Consider the following 23841-nt stretch of genomic DNA (forward strand, 5'->3'; position numbering starts at 1 on the left):
TGCATAGACCCTTCCTTCTGGGACTTGGATTTGAACCAACCAAAAGGGTATAAACATAAATCTCCTTCTAAAGGACAGTAGTCTAGCAGAGTTTGAACTGAAAAACAATCTAATGCTTTTAGGAAAAAATGCTAAGACATATTTATTTGGCATTACCACAGCTTCATATACAACTAAACAAAAAATTGGCTAAAATTCATTTAAAATTTACTTCTTCACACTATTTTTTCCCCTTTAGATTTCGGCGATGTTTTTAGTTTTTCAGTTACTTTGTAAAGCAATTTCTGGTGCATAATGGGCTACCACTGGACATCAGCCTGAGAGAAACTGTTCTGACATTACGTTAAAAAGGGCACTGAACACAGATGTGGTTTGAGGGGCACTGTGCCATCGTTGCATATGAAGGTTGCTCATCGTCAATTCACTTATTTCAGGAAATCAAGAAAAATTTTGTGCATTTGTTTAATGTTGTTATATTTGACAATTGCATGCTGGTTTTTGCCTTTGAATTCATACATCTTTTTAATACCAACATATTAGACTTATGGCTTCTTTTAAAACAATATTTAAACTTACAGTAACAGAACAAATTCTGCATAGCTTATGTCAGTATTTGTGGTGATCCCCAAAATCACTTTCTGCATCTTTTTTCAGATGGAAAACAATTAAAAATTGTTGGAAATGGAGTTTGTGGAGTTACATATCGGTTCATATAGCATACATGACTGATCACAAAAAGGGATGCATGTCTTCTTTTCTGCAAATGTTATTATTACATACCAATCTCCTTTATTGGTGCTAGAATTCATAATATCTTGAAACTAGCATGCCTAAAATGAAACACTGGGTACAGACATTTTATTTTAATCCCCATCATCACTGTAGAATGACTTCATCCATTATATGGTATCCTGTCACTGTGTTCTAGTGCCATTAGAAATACAACTTGAATGTATTTCTAGCCTGAGGAATTCAGAGACAGAAGTAGGTCACAAAGCACGCTAGCTCAGTGTCATGGTTTGCGCTCAGAGGGCAACTGAGCACCATGCAGTTGCTCACTCCCCCTTTCTCCTCCAGCGCTATGAAGGAGAAAATAAAACAAAAGGCTCAGGAATTGAGGTAAGGACAGAGAGGGATGACTCACCCATTATGGTTATGGGCAAAAGACTCATTAGGGGAAGAAAAAAAGAACATAAATTTAATTCAGACACTAACACCATCACCACTTAACAGAGTAGGACTGAGAGAAGTATTACCACTTCTTAAAAACACCTTCCCCCCACCCCTCCCTTCTTCCCAGGCTCTGCTCTGCTCCCAATTTCTCCACCTCCTTCCCCCTTGCAGCAGCACCGGGAGCAGGGAAGGGGGTGTGTGGTCAGTCCTGATGCTTCTTTCTCCTCAGAGCAGGGGGAAACTCCTCATGTTCTTCTGCTCCAGCATGATTCCCCCTCTCATGGGAGACAGTCCTCCACGTACTTTCTCTGATGTGGGTGCCTCCCATGGCCCGGTGTTTCCCTAGCTGCTCCAGCATGGGTCACTCCTGCGTGTTGCAATCATCCCGGTGCCGAACTACAACAGTGGGGGCTTCTTTTTCCCACAGAGTCCCGGGGTTCCTCCACAGGCAGATCTCTGCTCCTCCAGTGACCTCCATGGGTGGCAGGGGGGTGGCCCTGCCATCTCACCAGGGGATACGGGGAGGGGACTCTGCTCTAACACATCTACCCCCCCTTTCTCCTTCTTTCTTTCACTTGGTGTTCACATTGATGTTCTCACAAGTCCCCAACCTCCATTTGCATTTCCCTTCTTAAATAGTTATCGCAGAGGTGTGGCCATCATTGCTAATTAGCATCTAACTTGGAGCCGTGGGAGCTTCCAGAAGCTTCTCAAAAGGGGCCACTGCTGTAGCCCCTCTCCCCCACTACCAAAAATGCTGCCACATGCACAACCCCAGCACAGTCATGCATGTTGTAGCTTCCCAAGTATGTGCTCTCCCTGACCTCTGAAATTTAATGATGAAGCAATCAAAACTGACAGCTTTTAAAACTGCAAAGCACTATGAAGAAAAGATATAATTGCTGGTGAGAACAGGACTTATGTACGTTTGCAGTAAAATTTCAAGAATGTAAATCCTGCCTTTGGTTAGTAGCAGGAATACTGGTCTCTGAAACCTGTGTGTAACTTTATGAGGGTATTCCATTTGCTGTAACTGCAGTGAAAGGGGAAGTGGCAGGGAACAAGCACTGCACTACAAGCATCTCAAGCAGAGGATTCCCTCACTGCATACTCTGTCAGCAGCAAGTCAGGTGTCCTTAGTCAGACACTATTTTTACAGTTAAGGGTGCTGGGTAATAAAAATAGCAAAAAAACCCCAAACAAAACAAACTAGCAACAAGAGCTCTGTACAAGTGATAAATAAATTCAAAGCAGTTGTAATACAGGCTGGTACTTCACCTGGGATAAATACAGATGCCCTAACTAGAAGTGGGAGCCCAAGAAAATGTAGATGAAGTGACACTTCCTCTGTGTTTTACCAAAACATCATGTACAGATGCCAGCTTACTCAAGGCTTAGCTTTCATGTTCAGTTATCTCTAACTTGATGTTACACTGCATAGTCTAAACATGCTAAAAATGCCTATATAATAATTGAACTAGTGAAGTCATCTGGGAGGTATATTCTCAGGTAGATTGGTGGAACAGCTCCAGAGTGGACTGCAGATAAAACATGGAACAAAGAAAGGGCATATAGGGTGAAATCTTGGTTGGTTCAAGAGACATTGAAGGAAAGGGAGTGAACTGAGGATTTTCTCGTTTTTGTAAGCAAGGATTCCAAAAATGTCTTTTTAAATAAATTATAGGGACTGGGGAAAAAAATGCCAACAACAAACTGTTAAAAATGGAAACACACTTCATGAAACTTCCACTCTTAAGGTGGAAGTAATAGACAGGTGTGAACTAGGTCTGTCCAACAGAGAACTTCCAACAGCATAGAGAAGAGAGAAGATAATGCTGTCCTTTGTTTAGTTTCATAAAACTGGTATTTACTTACCATGAAATTTCAACATGCAGAATTAGACATACCATTCTTGGTATATGCCACTTTTTTAGAAGACTGTATACACCATTTTTCCAAAATAAGTGGTTCTTTTAAATCCACAGACTACCCCAGTTCTTTCTAAAGTCCTATCTTCTACGTAAATTTTTTCTGGAGAGGCACCACCTCATCAGGCCTATGCTACCTGGACAACAGCTACATGACTTCTGATTAATCAGAAACATCACTTTTATTAATCTCAGCTGTAGAGACCTATAAAAAATCTCGATAGCCTCTATATCCTTAAAAAGGCATAAGCATCCCTAAGATGATCCCCCAAGATGGGGATGTTCATGCCTTTTTAAGGCATGTGGGATGTTCTACCACATTAGGCTTACTTGTTTCAATCTGTGTAAGTGCTGCACCACAAGAGCAGCTGACAATCACAAAGTGGCCTTTAAAGAGTTGTCCAGGCTTGTATGCTGTTCAGAGCTAGAAGTCTAGAAGACTTTTGGATTTTATCACCTAGAACCAAATCTTCACTTACATGAATTCATTTAGAAAGCGACAAGCAGACAATATATACATTATTTCACTGAGATACAGGGGAGACTGTTGGGCATCATATGCTCAAGACTATCCAAATTCCTATTTAGCTGGCAATAGAACTGGAAAAGTGGAAATAGAAAACAGGAATCTCTCATTCCATCATATTTGCAAAGACTATGTCTCAAGTATAGACCTCAGTTTTACACCCAGTCGTTGTCTGGCCCTCTTTTAGCCTTGCAGAACAGCTGACAGCTGTGTAAAGTCACAGCTGTATACAGTCAATTTGTAAGATCAGAAGGAACCATCAATCATCTGTGTGTGACACAATAACACAGGTTTGTACTGAATTCATAGCTTTCACTTAAGATAGGGGATTTCTATTTGCAAGAAGTCCAAATGACTTAGAAGTGTCAAATAATCCATCAAATGCTCAATTATAGTAAGAAATAAAAGATGCCAACTCCCTTTCATCACACAATGGAGGAATAAAAAATATTTTAAAATAGTTTTCTCACCATTCACATTATGGATTAGTTTTCACATCTTCCCTTCCTGCTCTTCCACAGCTACGTCCACTCAAAACATGTGCCATCACAGGCCTTACCAATCTAGGTAAGATGCACAAGCAAATCTGAATTCTGTGTTACAGTGTATCCAAACTGCCTTTCCTCCCCTGCCCTGAACAATATGCTTTTTGTACAGAGGATTGTTAGAAGAAACAGAATTAGGCATAATCTACCTTCATTTGAATGAAATGTAATCACTCAAAGTCTAATTTTCATGATCCTTAACTGACTTTAAATTGCAGATGATAGCAATAATGTTTTTCCTTTATTCTGAATAAAAATGATTAAATTACTATCAAGGGAATTTGCTTTTTTTTACATATAAATCCAGACTTAAGTGCATCTTTCTCTAGAACACTTAGAAAATAAGGTACCAGCTATCAGTCCTGCAATTAGAACTCATCTTTTCAATCATGAAAGAGTGCTACAAATACTAGAAAACAAAGGATCTTAGTTAAGTCATCAACAGTGCCTTTTTTTTTCATGTAAATGCTTCTAACTATGTCAAAGCCTAAAGTGAACATGAGAGTGCAAAATATGCATGTATATATAAACACCTGTTTGTATGTGTGTTGGGAATTAATCAGTCTAGGTCCCCTAACAGCCTCTAAGCACAGGGTAAAGAATGCATTGATTATGAAAAAGGAAGCCTTTGGAACTAACTGCTATACTTACGAGTCATGATGAAATAAACCTTCTTGTGAATGTTTTGCAAGTAACAGAGAAATCATGGAATTGTACTGTGTTGGAACTAGATTTCGTTTTGTGCACTTTGTGCACAATTGCAAATAGTGCACATTGCACTAGAATGAAACATGGAAGAGAACAGAGTGCTCTACTAATGAATGGCATGTCTCTGAGCTGCTTTTTTCCACGTCTTATTTATTTGAAACATGACTGCTACCAAAATGAAACTGCATGGCTTTTTAGAGCATTTGTTCTGATATGCTGAATCATTGCTGAAGTGTCTTAACAGCCATTTCCTTTTTAAATGAAATCATACTTCTAATACAGCAGACACCTAACTTTCAGCAGCAGCCAAGAAAAGAATTCCACTCTGACAAGGTGCAATCAGGAAGAAATTTTATATAACACTGCAAGTAATAAATAAATTATGCATAGCAAGACTAATCCAAAATAAGTATACTGTGAAACAAAATACAATAGAATAGTTGAAGAAAGAATTAATTACAGAGTTAGGATAAAAACAGTAATTCATCTCAGGCAGAAGCAAAGAACAAAACTGAAGGAGAGAGAATCGTGGGCTGAGTTTGTTAAAGAGAAACATTTACAGGTGGGAAAATGCATCTGATCTCAGTGGATGACAATTTGATTACTTGCAGAGAACCAGCACAAGCTTTATGCATGTTAAATCCCACCAAAAAGTACGGCACTGGAGATACTGTTTGTATGTATGGCTCGAGGTCTGGGCAGAATTGCGTTTTGAGTGAACAAGCTCCCTCTACACCCTCCCGATACCCTAATTGCAATTCCACAGCCACTCAAGCAAAGGATGCTTTTACAAAATTAGACAATTTACTGAAATCCTGAAGCGGCAAAAATTCATACACACACAACCCTGTAACTATGTGGAAATTTCCCAAGATATGTAATTTTCAAAAATATGCTGCGGAGGCATTAGCCAGTCTTAAAGTAAGTAAAGAGCACATCTGGTAAACTGAAAGTTTACAGCAGAAAACCTATGTATTAAATACATACTTTATATTCATCTTGGCATCACAAGTTAATTGACACCTACATTAATTACTCATGTGAACTCTTAAGCTCTTCTGCACCACAACTAATTCCCCTGCACTTCCAATATGAAACCAAACACAACACATAACCAGTTAGCTTATCATTCTGACTAAAAACTCAAGCTTAACTACATAACATTTTCTACAGACACATTTACAGATATGATCTGTTATTCTGCATATAGGAAAGTATAAAGCGGGAATCATATTTCTACATGTAATTTGAAATGAAGATAAAAGTGTGGGCATCTCTTCTGGTTAAACGTAAAAGTGCAAAGGAGATGGCCGTGGAACCAGAGAGTGAATACGTTTTGGTAATTTGGTGTTAAGAAGGTCCTCAAAGTTTTAAGCATGTAGAGGAAGTCATGCTTCATATAAACTGACACTTCACTTCTGATTCGCAGCTTCATCCAAATCACACATCTCATCAAGAACAAAGCTGTCAGACAGGTGGATGTGACTTTGCAAGGCATTACAGTAGATGTATGAAGTTTATGTGAAAGTCTACATGCAATTGTTATCTACACTCTTATGGCTGTTCATACTATTTAATGAAAGTATTGTCTTCATTAGGGAAGGGAGATGTTCTCTCCCTCTTCAAGCCTTTTCCAGAAAACAACTAGTGGCAATACATCTTTTTACTGTAAAGATTTACTGCACCGAATTTAATATTACACATTTTAAAATTGTCACCTAGAAATTTACATATGGTAGAAAAATTTGTTCTTTGGGTCTTTTTGATGAAGAAATATTTCTTTTCCACAAGCTCAACTATAGAGTGATTTAATACTTCTGAAGTTAGTTGTCAGAATTCCCAGGATAAAGGACTTACCCAAACAACGTATTTAAATGCAAACCACTAGGGGCCAATAGGCAGAAGTTCAGAGTAAGAAAAGACTCCAACTTTCATTTGCTTTTGCTGTCTCAAAAAGGGTGAAGAACAGGTCTGAAACTTGGCATATCAGCTTAAAATTGTCTGTAATGGCTTGATCCAACCCACTGACCACCCGTAAAGGAAACCATCCCAACCTCTTTCTACCAGCCCTAGCTGTTTTCTGCTGACTCAAGTGGCACTTGAGTCCAACTCTGCACTGAGCAAATTCAGTATACTAAATGCAGCACTAATCCTACTCCCCCCATCAATTCCACTGTGTAAGAGGTGAGCTAGTCCACTGAAAAGTGAGATGAGAGCCAGCATTCACAGCCAGGGGCATGTGAAGGGAGGAGAAAACTTGATTCAACAGCGCATGCTGTTTCTTTGATTCTAGAAATAATACGGATCTTTGAAGTTAAGAAGAAAGAAGAAGCTAATACATTGTTCCATTCTTGGTCACCACAATTTCTGTCGGGGGGGGGGGGGGGGCGATGGGAGAGGTGGACAGTAACGAAGTACTACAAAGCAATCACAAAGGAATTCAGCTGTCAGATTATCAAAGTTTTGCACTTTCATGGTCTATGGGTATGCTTTCAAAATAAAACCTTATTAACTTGTGGACAAAATATTCTCTCTCCGGTGCAGCTTATGCAGTTCCCTGGGAAGACAGGAAAGTACATCCCTGGGAAAACATGGCTGAGTGTCTGAAATTGTCCCTTGTCTTTCCCTCCCTCTTTACCCAAGACACAGCAACTGACTTCCCAAAGCCATCAAAGATACTAGCTTATGTTGAAGAATACTGTTGCTTACTGAAGTTTACCGTCTAAACTATACTTGTATTCTGCAGCCAAATCCTGCTTGAAACGATATTCCAATCTCAAAGGCTTTCAATTTTTAAGCTGCCATCTCTGACAGAGTTTTGAGAAGTATGTTAAGCTTTCAGGGGAAAATACTCTGATAGAGAACTGCAGATGAAAAACAGAAATAGATTAGCTGCCCTTTAAAGTTAGCAATATTTAGTCAGAAGAGCTTTCACAGAAATTGAGCAATAATCTTAACTGTGACAAACTGCAAGAAACTAAAAAGAAGGTACATTTTAAAAAAGTGAACTAATTACAATTTGTGGGGAGGTCACATTTCTGCTTTTCATATCAAGAGGACAAAGCTGTAAGTCAGCCTGAAATAAGCTTTATGAGTGTATTTTCACTATAAACCGATTTTTAAGTAGAAGTTTCATACGTTCTGGATATGAAAAGCTAATTCAAGAACAACTAAAGGTCTGAGCACAAGCCACAAAGTTCTACCAAAATCTGTAGAAAGAAAGGCAGTGCATCCCAGCAGAACAGTAAAATGAATCTTGGTTTCCTTGGCTCCTTGGTTTTCTTTGTTTTGCCTTCACATAAATAATGTTCCCTTACCTGCTGTGGCAACTTCATAAAAATAAAACCAAGGAACACGAGTAAATCTTTAGCAGCATAAATTAAATCTGACTGTCATCAAATTAACAAAATCCAAGACTAAATATACTTACTATAGCCATTTTTCATTTTTCTGATTTTACATTTCTGGGATCTGCTTTTATAATTAAGCTTAGAATATAACTGTATCCTCATCACTAACATAAATCAAACATCATGGATGTCCTTAAATATTCTAAAAGGCCTTTAGTGGATACTAAGTATTTAAGATAAAGAATCAGAGAAATGTAGATCTAGAAGGGATTTCAAAAGATCACCTAAGCCCATTTCTGCACACAGGCAATATGAAATATACTATAGTCCATCCCTATGAGATGTTTCATAAACCTCTTAAAACTTCTATAATGGAAATCTCACAACTCCCATGGGAAGCACATTTTAGTGTATCATTACCCTTATAATTGGAAAGTTTCTCTCATCTGTCTTTGCTACAAATATAGGTTACTTATGAGGATGTTAAGAGAAACTTCCCAATTATAATGACCATGAAGTACCTCCAACACTATCTAGAGAAGCCACTACTATTTTCAAAGACATTCTGGTGTTTGATATGCATAACCATTATTTATTGTTCCACCTCTTCTTCTTCTGATTCTCTCAATTATAAAAGTGAAATCAGAATTTCTTTACTGAGATTGAGTTTACCTTTTAATTCTTAAATTGACAGAACATACATGAAAGCCAGTGTTAAACAGTGTTAAACAACTATCTGGTATTAAATGGTATATCTCAATATTAGTAGTTAAAAGCACAGCACAAAAAAAGTATCACATTATTTCTAAGAAAAATGGTCTTGCATTTTAAAATCAAGGATGGAGTTCTGTATTCTACTCCAGTAGGAAGTCCTGACTTTGAACACATCATATGATCTCTATTTCATCTTTAAAAGGACACTAATATTAATATTAAAAGTTTTGTGAAGATACTATATGTAAAATATTTCAAATGCTAACACAAGCAGTGCTGCTCGTTAACAGATTCACCAGATGATATAGAAACATGGCATGTCTCTAAAGCAGATCTGACAGGAAGCAAAGAACAAAAGAGCAAATAAGATACCACTTCTGCCAAACAGGTATTTTTGGTACTGGCTATTAACTTTCTTTTAACTGACTTCTGTCTGCTGATAGTATCTAAATTCTGTTTATAAACAGTGCACGTCTTATGGTGAAATCAAGATAAAAATTGATTAATCTCAGTATCAGATCAAGTACAAAAGCCACAGATGTGATATACTCTGCAACTGTGTTAAAGCTACCACAAAGGTAAATTTATTTCACGGCTTTCTGCAATCAGGGCATTTTGAATCCTGAGTATCAATTGCTTAGAATGAAAACTTTACAGTAGTCCACTTGAGATACAACAAAACTGACATACCATTTCATGGTTTGTTCAGTCATGTACAGATTGGTTAATGTTCTGTTCTCTCGTGTTTCTACTTTAAACCAATCCTCATCTAAATTCAGACTATATTTATACTTCTGAAGTACAAAACTGTCTTTTCAGCATTGTTCTAGCACAAACCATATTTGCATCAAAAAAGGCTTGAGGCACCAAATGTCCTGGTTTGTGTATAAAATTTTTTTTCTACTGTGATAACAAATTTCTTGCTGCCATGGGATTCTTGCAATATTTTCCCCATCATAATTTTTAAAAAATAAATTTTTAAAATGCATGAAGATTTCAAACAGAATTAAAATTTCATCTTATAGTCACTATGTCACAGTCTGTATTATTTCCCCCAATTAAAAAAATCTTTTGTTTTACAAATGCTATTTTTATAGATACAGTATTGTTTCAGGCTTGCAGTCATGAAAACAATTACACTGCTTGGCTACTGGAAAGACCCTGCCTTTAGCCTTGTTATGCACCTGAGATGTGTGAAACTATCTCAATTACAAACGTATTACAGAAGACCTGGGGCCTGATCCTGCAACTGTTATAAGCATCCTACTACATTTGTCAGTGATAAGGAAGAACGAATATTGGAGGTGCAAGATTCTGCTGGATCAGGCCTTAAGTGTAAGTGCATTATACAACACATTATGTGGTGACATCTCAAAATATAACACCGTATTTTTATGTAATGCGGAAGTAACACACATGATTTACATATAGTAATAATTTATTCTGAAATGTTCATTTTAGTCTCTGTTAAGACATCCCCCATGTCTCATTAATAAAAGAGCAGCCATCTCACCTCAAATACCAGAATATACAACAAGTTACAGCATAGCAAAAAAATTCTACCTACTTTAAGATAAAATCTAATTCAGATAAAATAATTTTGTTCAAGGTTTTACAGTGACACAGTTTTTAGGGTTTTTTTTCAGAGCACAAAGAAAGTGTAAATTATTACACCATAACTATCTATGCACATTATGTGACCACAGAAATGTTAATCACTACTCCAGAAAATGAACCATCAGTTCCATTCATGCAGAAAAGCAGGCTGGGAAAACTTGTTCAGCAGAAACCATATTACTGTGAATTTCACAGCCACATGATTAATTATTGGGTTAGATGGATTCACAAATACTAAATCTGAGTATACTTTTTTTTGCATAAATAATACCAATTCTTCCCTGATGTTTAGTCAGTCTGTAATCTAGACATGATTGATAAAGCAATATGACTGTATCATCTCTATCTGCAATGTTCCATGATTTCAATGACAAGCAATATTTAAAGGATTATGGGATGAGATGATAATTAAATACATGTTAAACATACTGTACAAATATACTTGCATTAGCAATTTTATTCCAAACTGTCAATCAGGTATTCCTCCAAAATATTACCAGTGAAGACAAAGTATACTATCAAATATGGCTTCCAGAACAAGGACCCTCTAACAAGAATCAGACCTATTTACAACAAATAAAAACAACAAAAAGTCAATCCCCATTATTTTAAAGTTTCATTTGAAACAAAATTTCTAAATAGCTGCTGTATATAATACATCAGTTTTATTTATTTTTTTGTTGCACTTAAACAGAAGTTACCAGGTAAGAGCCAGAGTGACGTTTAGGACTCTGAGTTCCACTGGAGTCTGGATTTTCAGACTTGGATTCGCGCTTCTTTGTGCTGTTATTTACTGGTGTTGGTATTTGTGATGGCCGAGCAGAACTGTTGTCCACGCTACTCTTCCTGCGGCTTGGATTGTAGTTAAAAGGAGTCACTCTTGCTGCAACAGCACCAATGGGGGAGCTATGCTTGCTTGAGCTACTGGAACTGAATGGTGTACGCTCATTTACAGTACTTTCACTATTTTCTGGTGCAGGAACAGCATTATTCTGCAGAGGCTTTGTTTCAATGCCTTTCTTGTCTGGACTGTCTATCTGAAAGAAAGAGTTCAGACGATTTTCTAAACTAATGGTACGAACAGGAACACCTCCATTCCCTGGGGTTTGTTTTTCTTGAATCTCTTTAGAATCTTTACTGTTAACACCCCCTTTCTCTGACACACTGTCAATAACTGGAGGAGTATTTCCAGTTGGGGACCTTCCAGATCGAGGATTGTTAATTGGACAGTCCTCTATCCTCACCCACACGTCCTCTGTCTTAGAGACAGCTGGCGCCATCTGATAGATGAGAGTTTTGGAATCAGAGCCATTTGTGGCACCTGAGGAAGAATGCTGAGGATCATTCATTATTTGAGGAATTTCATTTTCTTTTATTTTTCTCCAAGTACCTTTTGCTGGTGCTTGGCTTTCTTTACTTTGCTTGTGTCCAGAAAGAGAACTTCCATGTTGCTTTTCATCTTCACTTTTTGCCTTTTCACTGGATTCTGAAGAAGCTGACAGAATTGAGGAGGAACTTCCAGTTCTTCGCCAAGTGCTTACACGAGGAAGTGATGAGGAATGCTTACTATGTTCACGCTTCCATGTTCCTGATCTATTGATCAGCAATCTAGATGGACTCTCAGAATGAGAACGAGCTATATCATGACGTTTTGCTGGTCTCCCATCATATTCTACGGAAGGGCTCAGATTAGGGGGTACTTTTCGCCAACCACTAGTCTGGGCAGTTGAATGAGTGGATAAAGACATATCAGGAAGAGATGGACTTAAAACTGGGGTCTGTAGTTGGGACCTTGTGGGAGAATCTGGCCTGGAAGGAGAGAGAGATTCAAATGAAGCTGACTCTTCTAATTTCCGTCTTAGAGTTGGGCTTGGAGCTTCTTTAATAAAAGTTGACTGACGAACGAGAACAGGTCTCTCAGATCTGTCAGATTCACTTCCACTAGATTTTGTGGATGACATTCTGGATAGTTCAGTCTTTTTGTTTGATCCACCGCTGCTGATAGCTTGGTTTAACCCTTTTGAAGCAGACTCACTTCGTGGAATGCTACTGGTACTCTTAGGTAAGGCAGCTTGCTTTGTAAGATTTTGCTGGCTCATCTGCCTGCCTGGAGATGTATATGACATTCTGCCTGAACTTGAAGATTTAGTTGAGGCAGTGCTAGGAGATGATGTCCTTGGCAACTGAGACAGTTTGTTGGGAGGACTTATACCAGTTCTTCCTGGGGAAATTGAGCTTCGCCCAGGAGACTGCAGAGGCCTACTCAGTGGCTGCTGTTGAGGTCTAGAAGGAGTGGAGTCTCTAGATCCTGATCTAGAAGGTCCTTTACTTGATCCACTCTGGTTCAACCCTGATGGCTGCCTAGTTACAGGAGCTGGCTCAGGTTTCCCTGATGACTTCAGTCCTCTTGGAGAACTAGTCAAACTTTGGCCTTCACTGGGACTCTTGGAGTTTGTGTTTTTGAGTGGGGGACCTTTTTTGGAAACAGGACTAGTACTTGAAGAACTATTTCGAACTCCTGGAATATGTATCATTGTCCTGCCACGTGAAATTGAAGGCACACTCGTCTGTTGTGGTTGCTTCAACTGGCTTGAAACTTCGGAATTAGAGCGAGCTTTTCCTGTAATTATACTTTTATACACTTTCTTCCCCCCTTTGATTCCCCTGCTTTCAGATTCTACTTTTTTAGACTCCAGTGTACTCTTCTCCCCTGGCTTGAGAATTCTTGGACCCTTATTACTAGTAAAAGGTTTTTCTTCTTGGTCTGGGGTAAGATGAAATGGTGACCCCAGAGAAATACCAGATTTTAATGAAAGGATAGAATCAGAGTCAGATGAAGCTTGTCTAGACAGTGATGCAGCAGCTGCAGCTTGATGCAAGCTACTAACTATAGAATTTGCACCTTCTTGTATAGCTTTCCAATCAAAGTTCTCTGAATCAGGTGAGAAACCATGTTCTGAATCTGGCCTCTGTATCTCTCTCAAATCCAGTGTTAAATCTTCTGCCAATAAACCACCGGTATTTCTGGAATTATTTTTTTCATTTTCACTCTTTATTCTTGAAGGTTTTTTCTTTTTAGGCATAGCAGAACTAATGCATTCCTGTAAAAGATCATCTTCTGAGTCAATACTAAGAGAACTCAGAGAGCTGTTTCTAGAGAAACATACAGGAGTATCTTCAACATGAAATGATTTAGGTGCATAACCAGAAGTCTGTGGTCTGTTTGATTCCATCTGTGAATCAGAAACCTCAGTGTGTTTTTCAGTTTCCCCTTCTTTGTTGTTATTGTTTTCTTGATCAATATCACTGAGCGAACTAAGAGATGAATTGCAAGAAAAACAAACAGGTGTGTTTTCAATAGCAAAATTCTGCATTTTCTCATCTGTAGCTGCTCCTCTGTCCGGAATATCTTTAGTTGACTGGGGGAAAGCTTTAGGCTGGCTTCTGCCTGTTGGGTGTTTTTGACAAACTTGTGTCCTGTTACTTGGATGCTGATTTGAAGATTGTTCTGGATCAGTGCAGTCTTTAGTTTCTATTTCTTTTGGTTCTTTTCCTTTTCTTAATTCTGCCTTCTCCCTTGAAAGGTCAACATCATCATCATCAAAATCTAAAGAACTTAGAGAATCATTCCGTGAAAAACAATAAGGAGTTCCCTCAATAGGTGTGTAATGATGAGGGGAATCAAATGCAAAGCTTCCTCTTACACGCTCCTCATTGTTTGGCAATTTGTCGTTAAAATCTCTTGAATTATTTTTAAGATTCTGTTTCTTTGCATCTCTGTTCTCTGGATAGCTTCTTTCATTATTAATACTGCTTTTAGGCTCTGTGGTTTTTCTTATACGTGCTCTGTATTCATTATTTTGGGGAACAGGCTTTACTGGTGACAATGGCTTCTTTTTCTCACCTTCTGGTTGGCTTTTATTACTTAGAGATGAAGATGCTTGTTGAATTTGATCCATTATCTTCTTCACTCTGAAAGGTTTGTGACTTTTTCCTTTTGGCATAGCTGAATTAATGCACTCAGCCAGAATATCACCTTCTTCTGTTCTGTCATCATCCAGGCCTGTAGGAGTCACAGTTGAGCTTTTTGTTCTCTGAGAGTCATCAGTACTTCTACCTTCTGTAGGAATGGTGTCTCGTTTTTCAAATTCCCCCGACTCTGCTCCTGTACCCACACTGTCTACATTGGCCAACTCACTCGGGGGTGATTCTATTGTAAGATCACTCAGAGATGTAGCTGTTGAAAAATTTATTGGTGTACCCTCCACACAATATACCCGTGGCATATCATCTCCTGGTGTAAAACTCACATGCTTTTGGGATTGCAATCTGCTTTGTGAAGGCAAAAGTTTGTAAACTGGCAGTTGGCTGGGCTTTCTGGCCACAGGAGGAGGTATTTTTGGAGCAGATGCTTGAGAAGGCTTTTTGGCTTTACGTGAAGACTTTGTTGGCATTGCAGAAATAATACATGCTTCCAGTATTTCAATATCATCATCATCATCAGAATCATCCAGAATATCTTTTTCTACTTCAGTAGGCTTCTCGGCTTTCTTCTCTTGGTTATCCTTTGTATCATCTGACTGTTCAGGTTCTGCTTCACTTCCATGTTCATTTTCATGAACCGGAGGCATTATTCTTAACTCTACATCTTTCTGAATAAATGGCTCATCGAGACTCAGAGCACTCAGACTAGAAGAGCAAGAAAACCCATCTGGTGTGCTTTCTGTGGCAAAATGTAATAGTGTATCAACATCTGGCAGTACCTGAACTCTTTGAACAGCTGCATTTACAGCTGCCTGTCTAGGACCAGGCTCTCTCTTTTCTGCACTAGGTACTTTACCTTTAGCTACATCTCTTTTTACTTGAACTCCTTGAGCAGGGGGTGGTGTTTTACTTCTGCTTGGAGGCATTGTTTGTCCAGGACTGTCTGGAAGATCACTGGGACTTATAATACCACTTACCATTCCACTGCAAGGCTCACTTTGAACTGAACTAGCAATTGAACGACTTTCAAAACTATCCAGGGAACTTACAGAAGTACATCTGCTGAACATGAGTGGTGTTTCCTGCACATAATGTTCTGGTGGGCTTTTAGGAGTCTGTGCACCACTCTTTGAGGGAGATTTGGCACCTGAAGAAAATTCAACAGCTTTATGTCTAGAGGAATCAGAAGGAGACAAACTAGAAGTCTGAAGTCTACTAGATTTTGTTCTGATGTGTTGTGATGTTGATGTCATTTCACTTACTGCACCTTCTGTAGATAAAGCTGCACTGTTTTCCTTTAGTTCTGCTATCTGTAGTGTGTTATTAGCATCTGTCACACGTGTGGATTGATCACGTCCTATTTCATCTTCAGCTGATGACAAAGACGACAAAGAGCTACACCTTGAAAAACATATTGGGGTATCTTCCACACAGTAAGTTTGTATAGTTTCCTGATTAATAGATGGAGTTTTACAGGAGGCTGTCTTTTGTGCATGACCACCTCTGCTCTGTGCAGAATTAGGGTGAAGCTGATTCTGTCTCTTTGAACCAGCTGAGGGGGCTGATGTGCTCCCAGCGCTTGAGGAGATATGGTCAGTTTTAGTGCTTTGCACTGAAGAAGTCTTTGGAAAAGTAAAAGGTGGCTTCTGAGAAGAAGGAACTTCTGTTGAGTATTTTAAACTATAATCAATAGGCTGATCGACATGATGTTCCTCTTCACTGTACTTTATGCTATAATTAGTTGGTCTGTCTTCCTCTTCATGTTGTTCTTCCTCAGAATAACGTTCACTATAGTTGGTTGGCTTATCATCATCATAATCATCAACGTGGCACAAGGACTGGTTTACTTTCTGATTCATTCCAAGAGCTGAGCCTACTCTGTTCTGATCTGAACCATTGGATCCTCTTGGTCTAAAGGAAGAAACACACTCTTGCTGTCCAAACGGTAACTGATATTTGATGTGTTTATCATCTCCACTTTCAGTGTACACAGGGTAGGTTGCATTTTGGCTCCTTGACTGCCTTTGCTCATTTTGTTTCATTTCATCATCTATTATATGCTTAGGCCTTGCCCATCTTTCATTCTGAGAGGGACTTTGCCTTCCAGAATTTAACTGTTCATCTGAGTATTTGAGACTATAATTAATAGGAGTATCTAGCTCTCCATCATTGTCATCCATATGATTTGCACTATGAATCTTATGGGCCAAGTCAGCTGGATATTGACCATAACTACAAAATTTACTTTCATCATCTTCAGAGTAAGATTCAACAGAAGGTTTCATTTGCCCTCTTTTACCATAGCCATCACTGCTGTTGACACTATTTAAACTATCATTTGAAGCTCTCTTGTATTCCATTTTTGTATAAGGCACAGGACACGTCCTGTTTGAATTCTCAGATTTAGGAAAGTATGTGTTTGAGTGAGTATGGGCAGTGGCTGATCTCCTTGTGGCATTTCTGTCTTCTGCCAAACAGTGCATTTCAGAAGTGGAACCAGAACTTCTGTCTTCTTGTGGAATATGCATGCTTGTTACTTCTTCCATAACTTTGGCGATCTGAGCTGCAGCAGTTGAAATCTGCATGCCTATTCTCTTAGAGGAGTTCCCAGTATTCTCTGCAGCTGGATGATAGGTATTTAAACCTACTGCTCGATCCCTATCAATACTTCTGTCTTTCTCAGATCGAGAATTTTCTATGTTTCCTCTACTGGAAGAGGAGGAGCCAGGCAATACGGTAGTATTTAAATATGGTGAAAGTACAGTCATATTACCAGCATTAAAACTCTCTGATCTACATACACCGTCATCATGCCGACTGGAGTCCAAGACATACTCACTGTATATATTCTGCTTATGTCTCTGCTTATTACGGTGAGACGCTTTCGGACTTAAATTATCAATGTTGTCAAAAGTCTCTGATAAATGTTGAGCATCTAATTCTGCTTCCAGTGCTTTTTGTTTTCTTACATGAAGAGATGGTAAGCTTGATCCTGGAGACATAATGTTGGCATCCTTATATTTTGCTGGCCTGTTTGCCATAAGGTTTCTTAGAGCTGCAGCACTACCCATGGCTATCATTTTGTGTTTTGAGTGAATAAGGTTTTTCAGCATGCTGACTGCTCCCATGTCCCACAGCGCCTCCTGATCCTTCGCATTTCGTGCAGAAAGATTCCACAGGGTCCCACATGCATTACTGACTATCGTCAAACTGTGTGACTTCAAGTGTTGTAACAAGGTTTGCAAGCAGCTGTTCTCTCGCAAGATTTGCCTGGTGTTGAGTAATTGAAAACAAACATCATTAAGTGGCATTTCAAAAGGATGAGAGACAAAGACAAACAAAAGCCTATTATGCTAGAGGCAAGTTTTGCCTTTAGAAAGGATAATCATGAATTCTCCAGTGCAAATTTATCTTATATTCCTCTAGCTTTCACCTGAAGGCTAATAAAATCCTATTACTAATATGAAGAGTTAGCTTTTAGTACAGTTCATCATTGATGAGCAGCAGGTATTAATCTATTTGTATATTCCTGTTACATGTAAGTGAAATGCTTTCCTTATCAAAGGCATTAAAAATTGACTGTACTTAATTACTATACCTTAAACATGCATTCATATTAAGACTCACTCATAGCAATGTCTACTAAATACACATGTGGAACTGCTAAAGATTTTCAGAAGAAGTATACCCACCTATGGTCCTCATTAGTAGCAATTAAGCTAGAAACGTTTCTTAATATTCCTCCTCCACTTTCTATGATGGCTAAAGTGTTTGTTTGGCTCCGGTATGTGAGTGTGCCAACTAGAAATGCAAGAGCACCATCAACAGCACATATATCAGCTTTGTTCTCGGTACAGTGTGCTGACAAATTCCATAAGGCACTCAGGACACTTTTTAGGGTGGATTCCTAGGAGAATAACAAAATGAAAGAATTTGAGAAGTTTTCAACTATTGATCATAAACTCTCAGAAATACTTAAGTTAGCTTCAAGGAGTTAAGTATGTTCCAATTTCTGCTTTCTGGGCTGATAAGATAGATGCAGGCAGCAGTGCATTCGTAAATTCTTTTGTTTGTTTCTCTTCTTCCTTCACCTATGGATTTGGTATTGCTTGCCCCAATGTTTTCAGAAATATGTGCCACAATACTTGTTAGCTTCCATAACGGCTTGAAGACTAGCAGGCAAATAACTCTGAGATGGAACATAATCCTGTCTAGATACCAAAAATACATCTATAAAATTACATAAGTGGTACTTAATCTATTCACTAACACAAGAGGTTTTATTAAATTGCAAAATTATGAAAAAGGTTATTTCAACAGCACAGCTCATGTAACTGAAGAGCAAAAGCTGTCAACCCTCATAAATAAAATTACAGAAATACTAGTAGTTTTGAGATGTCACTGCTGCATTGTGGTCTGCTGCTATGTTAACTCAAAGCAACTCTTCTTCAATGTTTGGACCGGATGATCTTCAAGGTCCTTTCCAACCTAGATGACTCTGTAATTCTGTGATTCAAAACCACCCCAAGTATTTGACTAACTGCTTTTATCAAAAAGTACAACAATATTTGTAATGTTTTGTGTAAAATAAATGCAATATCTCCAAAATTTATCTCAATCATTTATACAGGATACCTTCTTAACTTCTAAAGCACATTCCATCAATGCTTTCACACTTCCAACTTCTCTTAGAGTCTTTTTACTGTTTACATCTGCTCGCCAGGACAGGTTCCTCAATACACTTGCAATAACCTGCAAAATGTAAAAGAAAAATAATGTACCCCAATATAGCTACTTCTTCAGCAGGTTATCAGACTTTCCTCCTGGATTTTGGGAATGCTGTGGATTAAGTAACAGTGGTCGTGTTCAGCTACTAAACTAAAATTTGCTAAAATCTGCTTTCTGTTGTGTTGCCTACTAGACTGTTCTAACATTTCAGTACAAAGTATGATCAAAGGTACTGGCTTTTGTGTGTGGATACCTAAAACAGAGATTTGAAATCAGGTTCCCTGCTTTCCACACTAGCTGAAAAAAGTTGGTCCAAAATTCAGATATGTGCTCTATACGAGCTCTGGCTGCTCCCAGGCCCACCATGGGAGCCATCAGCTCATCAGAGGTCCATCTTGACATGCCCAGAGGAGTACAGGGGCCCAGAGACAGGTGGGAACCCAAAGCTCAGAGGAGGGGGCACCCCACCCTCTGAGGTAGGTCAGTCCAGAAGTCCCGGCCTAGGGATGTAGGACACTTCATGGGATCCAGAGGAAGAGCACTCTGGGATAGCAGAAGACAATTTATGAGATGGGAGGACTCAAAGGTAGTAAAAAAAAGGATGGATCTAGGTGGTTCAGAGACATACAAGCATGGGAAAACACAGGGATAAGGGGACAGAAAGGTACAGTTGCATCTAAACAGTTGGCTGGGTGATATGGCTGCATGGACACGCCCTTGGCCTGATGAGCACAGTCAGTCCCATATTCTTACTAAATCTCACTTCTAACTTTTCCTCAGTGAGAGATTTCCTGCTCAACATGCGTGTGTATGCGGGTCTACGTGCCAGTGGCTGGAGACTACCACAAGCCAGAGGGCTACTTCCTTTTCAAGAATATACTTAATATCTGCCCTAATACCAAATCAGAGAGTTTACCCAATAACCTCTATTGTAATTCTAATTATTTTCTCAATCATTACTAGCTAGCTTCCCCTCTAGTGGAGAATTTTTTTCATGAATAGTGTTTTAAGAGATAAAGTAAATTTTACTTAAAACTGTTCTTTTACCTGATTCAAACTGCAAGCAAAACAGGGTTTCCTTTCCAAAGGCTGTTCCAGTTTGTTTACAGTATATATTAATTTAAATAGATTATAAATTAATATTTAATAATTTTAAATAAGTTCCATACCAGTGAAGAACAGTTCTGTCTGAACTCTCAGAATCACCTTAAGCACTTCCTAAATACTTTATTTTCAGTCTGTTTTCTTTATTGGGCAGGAGCCATTGAAAGACACACTCAGGCATCACACCAGACACTTTGCTTATATGTAGAAAGCTTAGAGGTGCTGGTGTAGAGAGTAGTTATGTATGACTTGCCAAGTCAAATGCAGATTCTCTTCTGAAGTACAGCTTCCTCTACTATTATTCCCCTATTATTTACTCACTGCAACTGTAGGAAAAGCCACAGTACTGTATTAACCCTTTGGGTAATCTCAATCCATTAGCACTGTCACTAGTAAACTAAACTAGAGAATCTAAGATAGCTCAAATTTATCTTTAAAACTGGACTGCAGCTAACAGATCAGTGTCATAAAACTGAATTTTATAGCCCATATGTTGTATGTGCTTGGGTAAAAAAACAAAGTAAACAATTTGACAAGAAGTAAGTTGTACTTCATAACTCAGAGAAACAAATACAGGTATAGACTTTGCATCAAAGACAACATAAGAACAATAATTACCAAAAAAACTCCCCAAAAAGTCAGGCTGAGATAAATGAAGCATATTCAAAGAGAAAACCTAATTAAAAAAAGAGAAGGCTGGCTGTGGACAGAACACTAGAAACTTTATGAAGATGATAGAATTCAAGTATAAAAATAACTGTTGGTAAGGCCAAATGAGTAGAAGGAAGGTAAATAATAGGAAAGGAGAGCAGAAACAGAATATTTTAATACAGTGCAATGAAACTCATGGGATGCAAAGTGATGGAAATGTCCAAGCTAAAGAAATATTTAATCTCAAAAGGACATTACCTGCTGTAAATCTTCACTTTCTGATTTCAGTTGGGCTACAAGAGCTCTCATGCAGCCCTTCATAGAACATAATGTAGCCTGTTGAGGAATCACAAGAAAAAAGAAAGTAAATAGTATTAAATGACAGGTTAGGTGGCTCTGGCTTGCCTCTGCACAAAGTTTTGATATCTCAAACTAATCATACCTGAAGTTCAATAATAGCTTAGTAAAATACATTGCCAAAAATATTTGGTTTACAACTACTAAAAAGTTAAGAGTAACTATCAGTTTCTAATCTGGACAACAGGTAAGTGGTAAAATTATGCTAAACTTTGTATTTTTTACAAGTCTAGGACTTGATCTGGAATTCTATGATCTCAAAAGCCTTTACTGTGCACCAGATTAAAATCACCTGTGAGCTGGCAATATGTTGTTACCCACTGTATACTGAATCTCACAATAATTTTCTTTTCTTTCAAATAAACATAGTATGAAAAATAACATGAATATTTAAAACTGACACACATATTTCTGACACTTGAAGAAATAGCAGCTGAAAAACTGTAAGGCTTATGGTGGGAATTGTTTGTGACAAAGCACAGTTAGAAGTTATTCAAAAGTAAAGTATGTGCTAGAACTGTACTACTTGTCAGCGGGAGAGCATGTACATTTACATGTCCCAGTAGTTTAGTTTATGCTACAAACCTAGTAACTACAGCCCTGTAGCAGTTACTGATTGGGTGATGTAAAGAGCCAATATTTCATGAAGCAATTAATTTGCAGCAAGGCTTTATGCTCTACTCTTGTCTAAAACTTGGAACAAAAACTGAGTTACACGAAGCCTGTGATTTCCAGTCTCTCCTGAAATGTCTTAGTCCACAGTAAAAGGATAAAAGTCTTCTCATTACAAAGTTATTTTAAGATCCATAGCTTGTCAAACTCTAGGGCAAGAAATTACTGAAACTTCCTGTCTTTTGAAAGCAAGGTCCTTGTCTGAAATTAGGGAACCTATTTTCTCTTGTAATAATTTGAAGTAGTGCCCATTATGAGTCAGATGTGCTCCAAATATTTAAAAGCAAGCTCCAGCCTGAAGAGGTTTGCAAAATTTCATCAGACAGAATAGTATTGTTAAATAACTGATTACGTTACAGAATTGGACTCAATTAGCCACCTTAATTCAACATCCTCAGAAAAACCAGTCCCTATCTGTAATCATTGGTCCATAATCATTATGTGTTATACTAAGCTAATGATCATTAAAAAATCAAGGCAATAAATAAAATCCTTACTTTCCGTGACAAATTAAAAGTGATTTAATTTAATGTGAGAGCTGATACTATACTTGCATGATACAATATTCAGTTTGTGGTTCTCTTTGTCAGGAACAGGATGGAATTACAGATGTATTTTTAACTTCTGTCCTGAGCTCAAACTCAATATCCTATCCTGGAGATTTTCATCACCTGTCTTGAGAACTACAATTCAAACATAGCTATGAATTGAAATTACTGTGTATTTAAAATTTTACTCTCACCTTGTTTGCCACATCTCCAAAAGTCAAGTTTGTCAGAGCCATTCCAGCGTATCTCCTTAAGGTAACACTATAATGATCATTTGTAAGTCCATACATTTCACAATCCACTTGCAACAGTTCAGCAATGGCCTGCAAACCTCCTTTAAAAACAAACAAATAAGAAAATAATATCTGTACTCTAATATCACAAGTACTAAGAAACAGACTAAAAAATTCAAGCTTTAAACAAGAACCAACTCAGGCCAAAAAAAAAAAATCCAGTGAACACACCAACAAAGAACCTCTCACCCTGGAAAGTAGTCTCCATTTTAAGTCCAGTACTTCCAAAATCGTAAGTATTCCCATAATAATAATAATAATAATAATACTCTTCCAAAATTCACAATTCATACCAAAAAAAAGAGTAACTGACATCATAATTTATCCACTGGGGAATGGTCTGGTTAATTTAAACTACATCCATCACTTAGAGGGCAACAACTAACACAAATGAACTGATGATCTGTTTAAACCAGCAGTAAAAAGAGCCATATATCCAGTGAGGTACACAAGAAGTGTCAGTGTTTCCAGCAAGCTTCTCAAACAAAGTCAGAGAAATACATTTGGTCTTACCAAGCTCATTCATTGCATGCCTGTGTTCTTCATCAAATGAAAGTTTCATCAAAACACACACTGCAGGACAGATTTGATGATCCACTGGAGCGGGCACTAATCCAAAACCAGGTAACAATTAGTATTTCCTAGGTGATTTTGTCTAGATCATAAATTTTCCAAAACAAATCTAATCTTAAAATAAATCAATAGCAGTTTTGTTCGGTGTTTGTATCTTCCCAGTAATTCATGAACAAACAATTAGTTAAGAATGTTACTAACAAATGTGTGTACTAGAAATATATCTGATGCTGAAAAAGAAATTAGGGAGAATCTTATATATATGTATTAAGTAAGAAATATGACTCCCATTACAAAAAAATTATCTTATTACTTTAAAAAATTTATAACCTTAATGAAACAAATCAAGAAGGTTAAATATTCTGGTGGC

At 38.0% G+C, this 23841-nt stretch overlaps 1 protein-coding gene across 2 annotated transcripts in view; it reads right to left on the minus strand.

The window, feature by feature from the left end:
- Positions 1-5214: 5214 nt before the first annotated feature.
- APC (APC regulator of Wnt signaling pathway) overlaps positions 5215-23841 on the minus strand; it is an 80535-nt gene continuing 61908 nt past the window's right edge. For both annotated transcript variants that reach the window (XM_074932424.1, XM_074932423.1), the window contains exons 11-16: positions 23412-23507; positions 22800-22939; positions 21287-21364; positions 19181-19297; positions 18238-18452; positions 5215-17815 (exon numbers count right to left, since the gene is read on the minus strand). In XM_074932424.1, the coding sequence (XP_074788525.1) occupies positions 11248-17815; positions 18238-18452; positions 19181-19297; positions 21287-21364; positions 22800-22939; positions 23412-23507 (7214 nt within the window). In that variant the 3' untranslated portion in view covers positions 5215-11247. The remainder of the gene's footprint in view (positions 17816-18237; positions 18453-19180; positions 19298-21286; positions 21365-22799; positions 22940-23411; positions 23508-23841) is intronic.

This window comes from Athene noctua, chromosome Z, assembly GCF_965140245.1.
Source record: "Athene noctua chromosome Z, bAthNoc1.hap1.1, whole genome shotgun sequence".
NCBI lineage: Eukaryota > Metazoa > Chordata > Aves > Strigiformes > Strigidae > Athene > Athene noctua.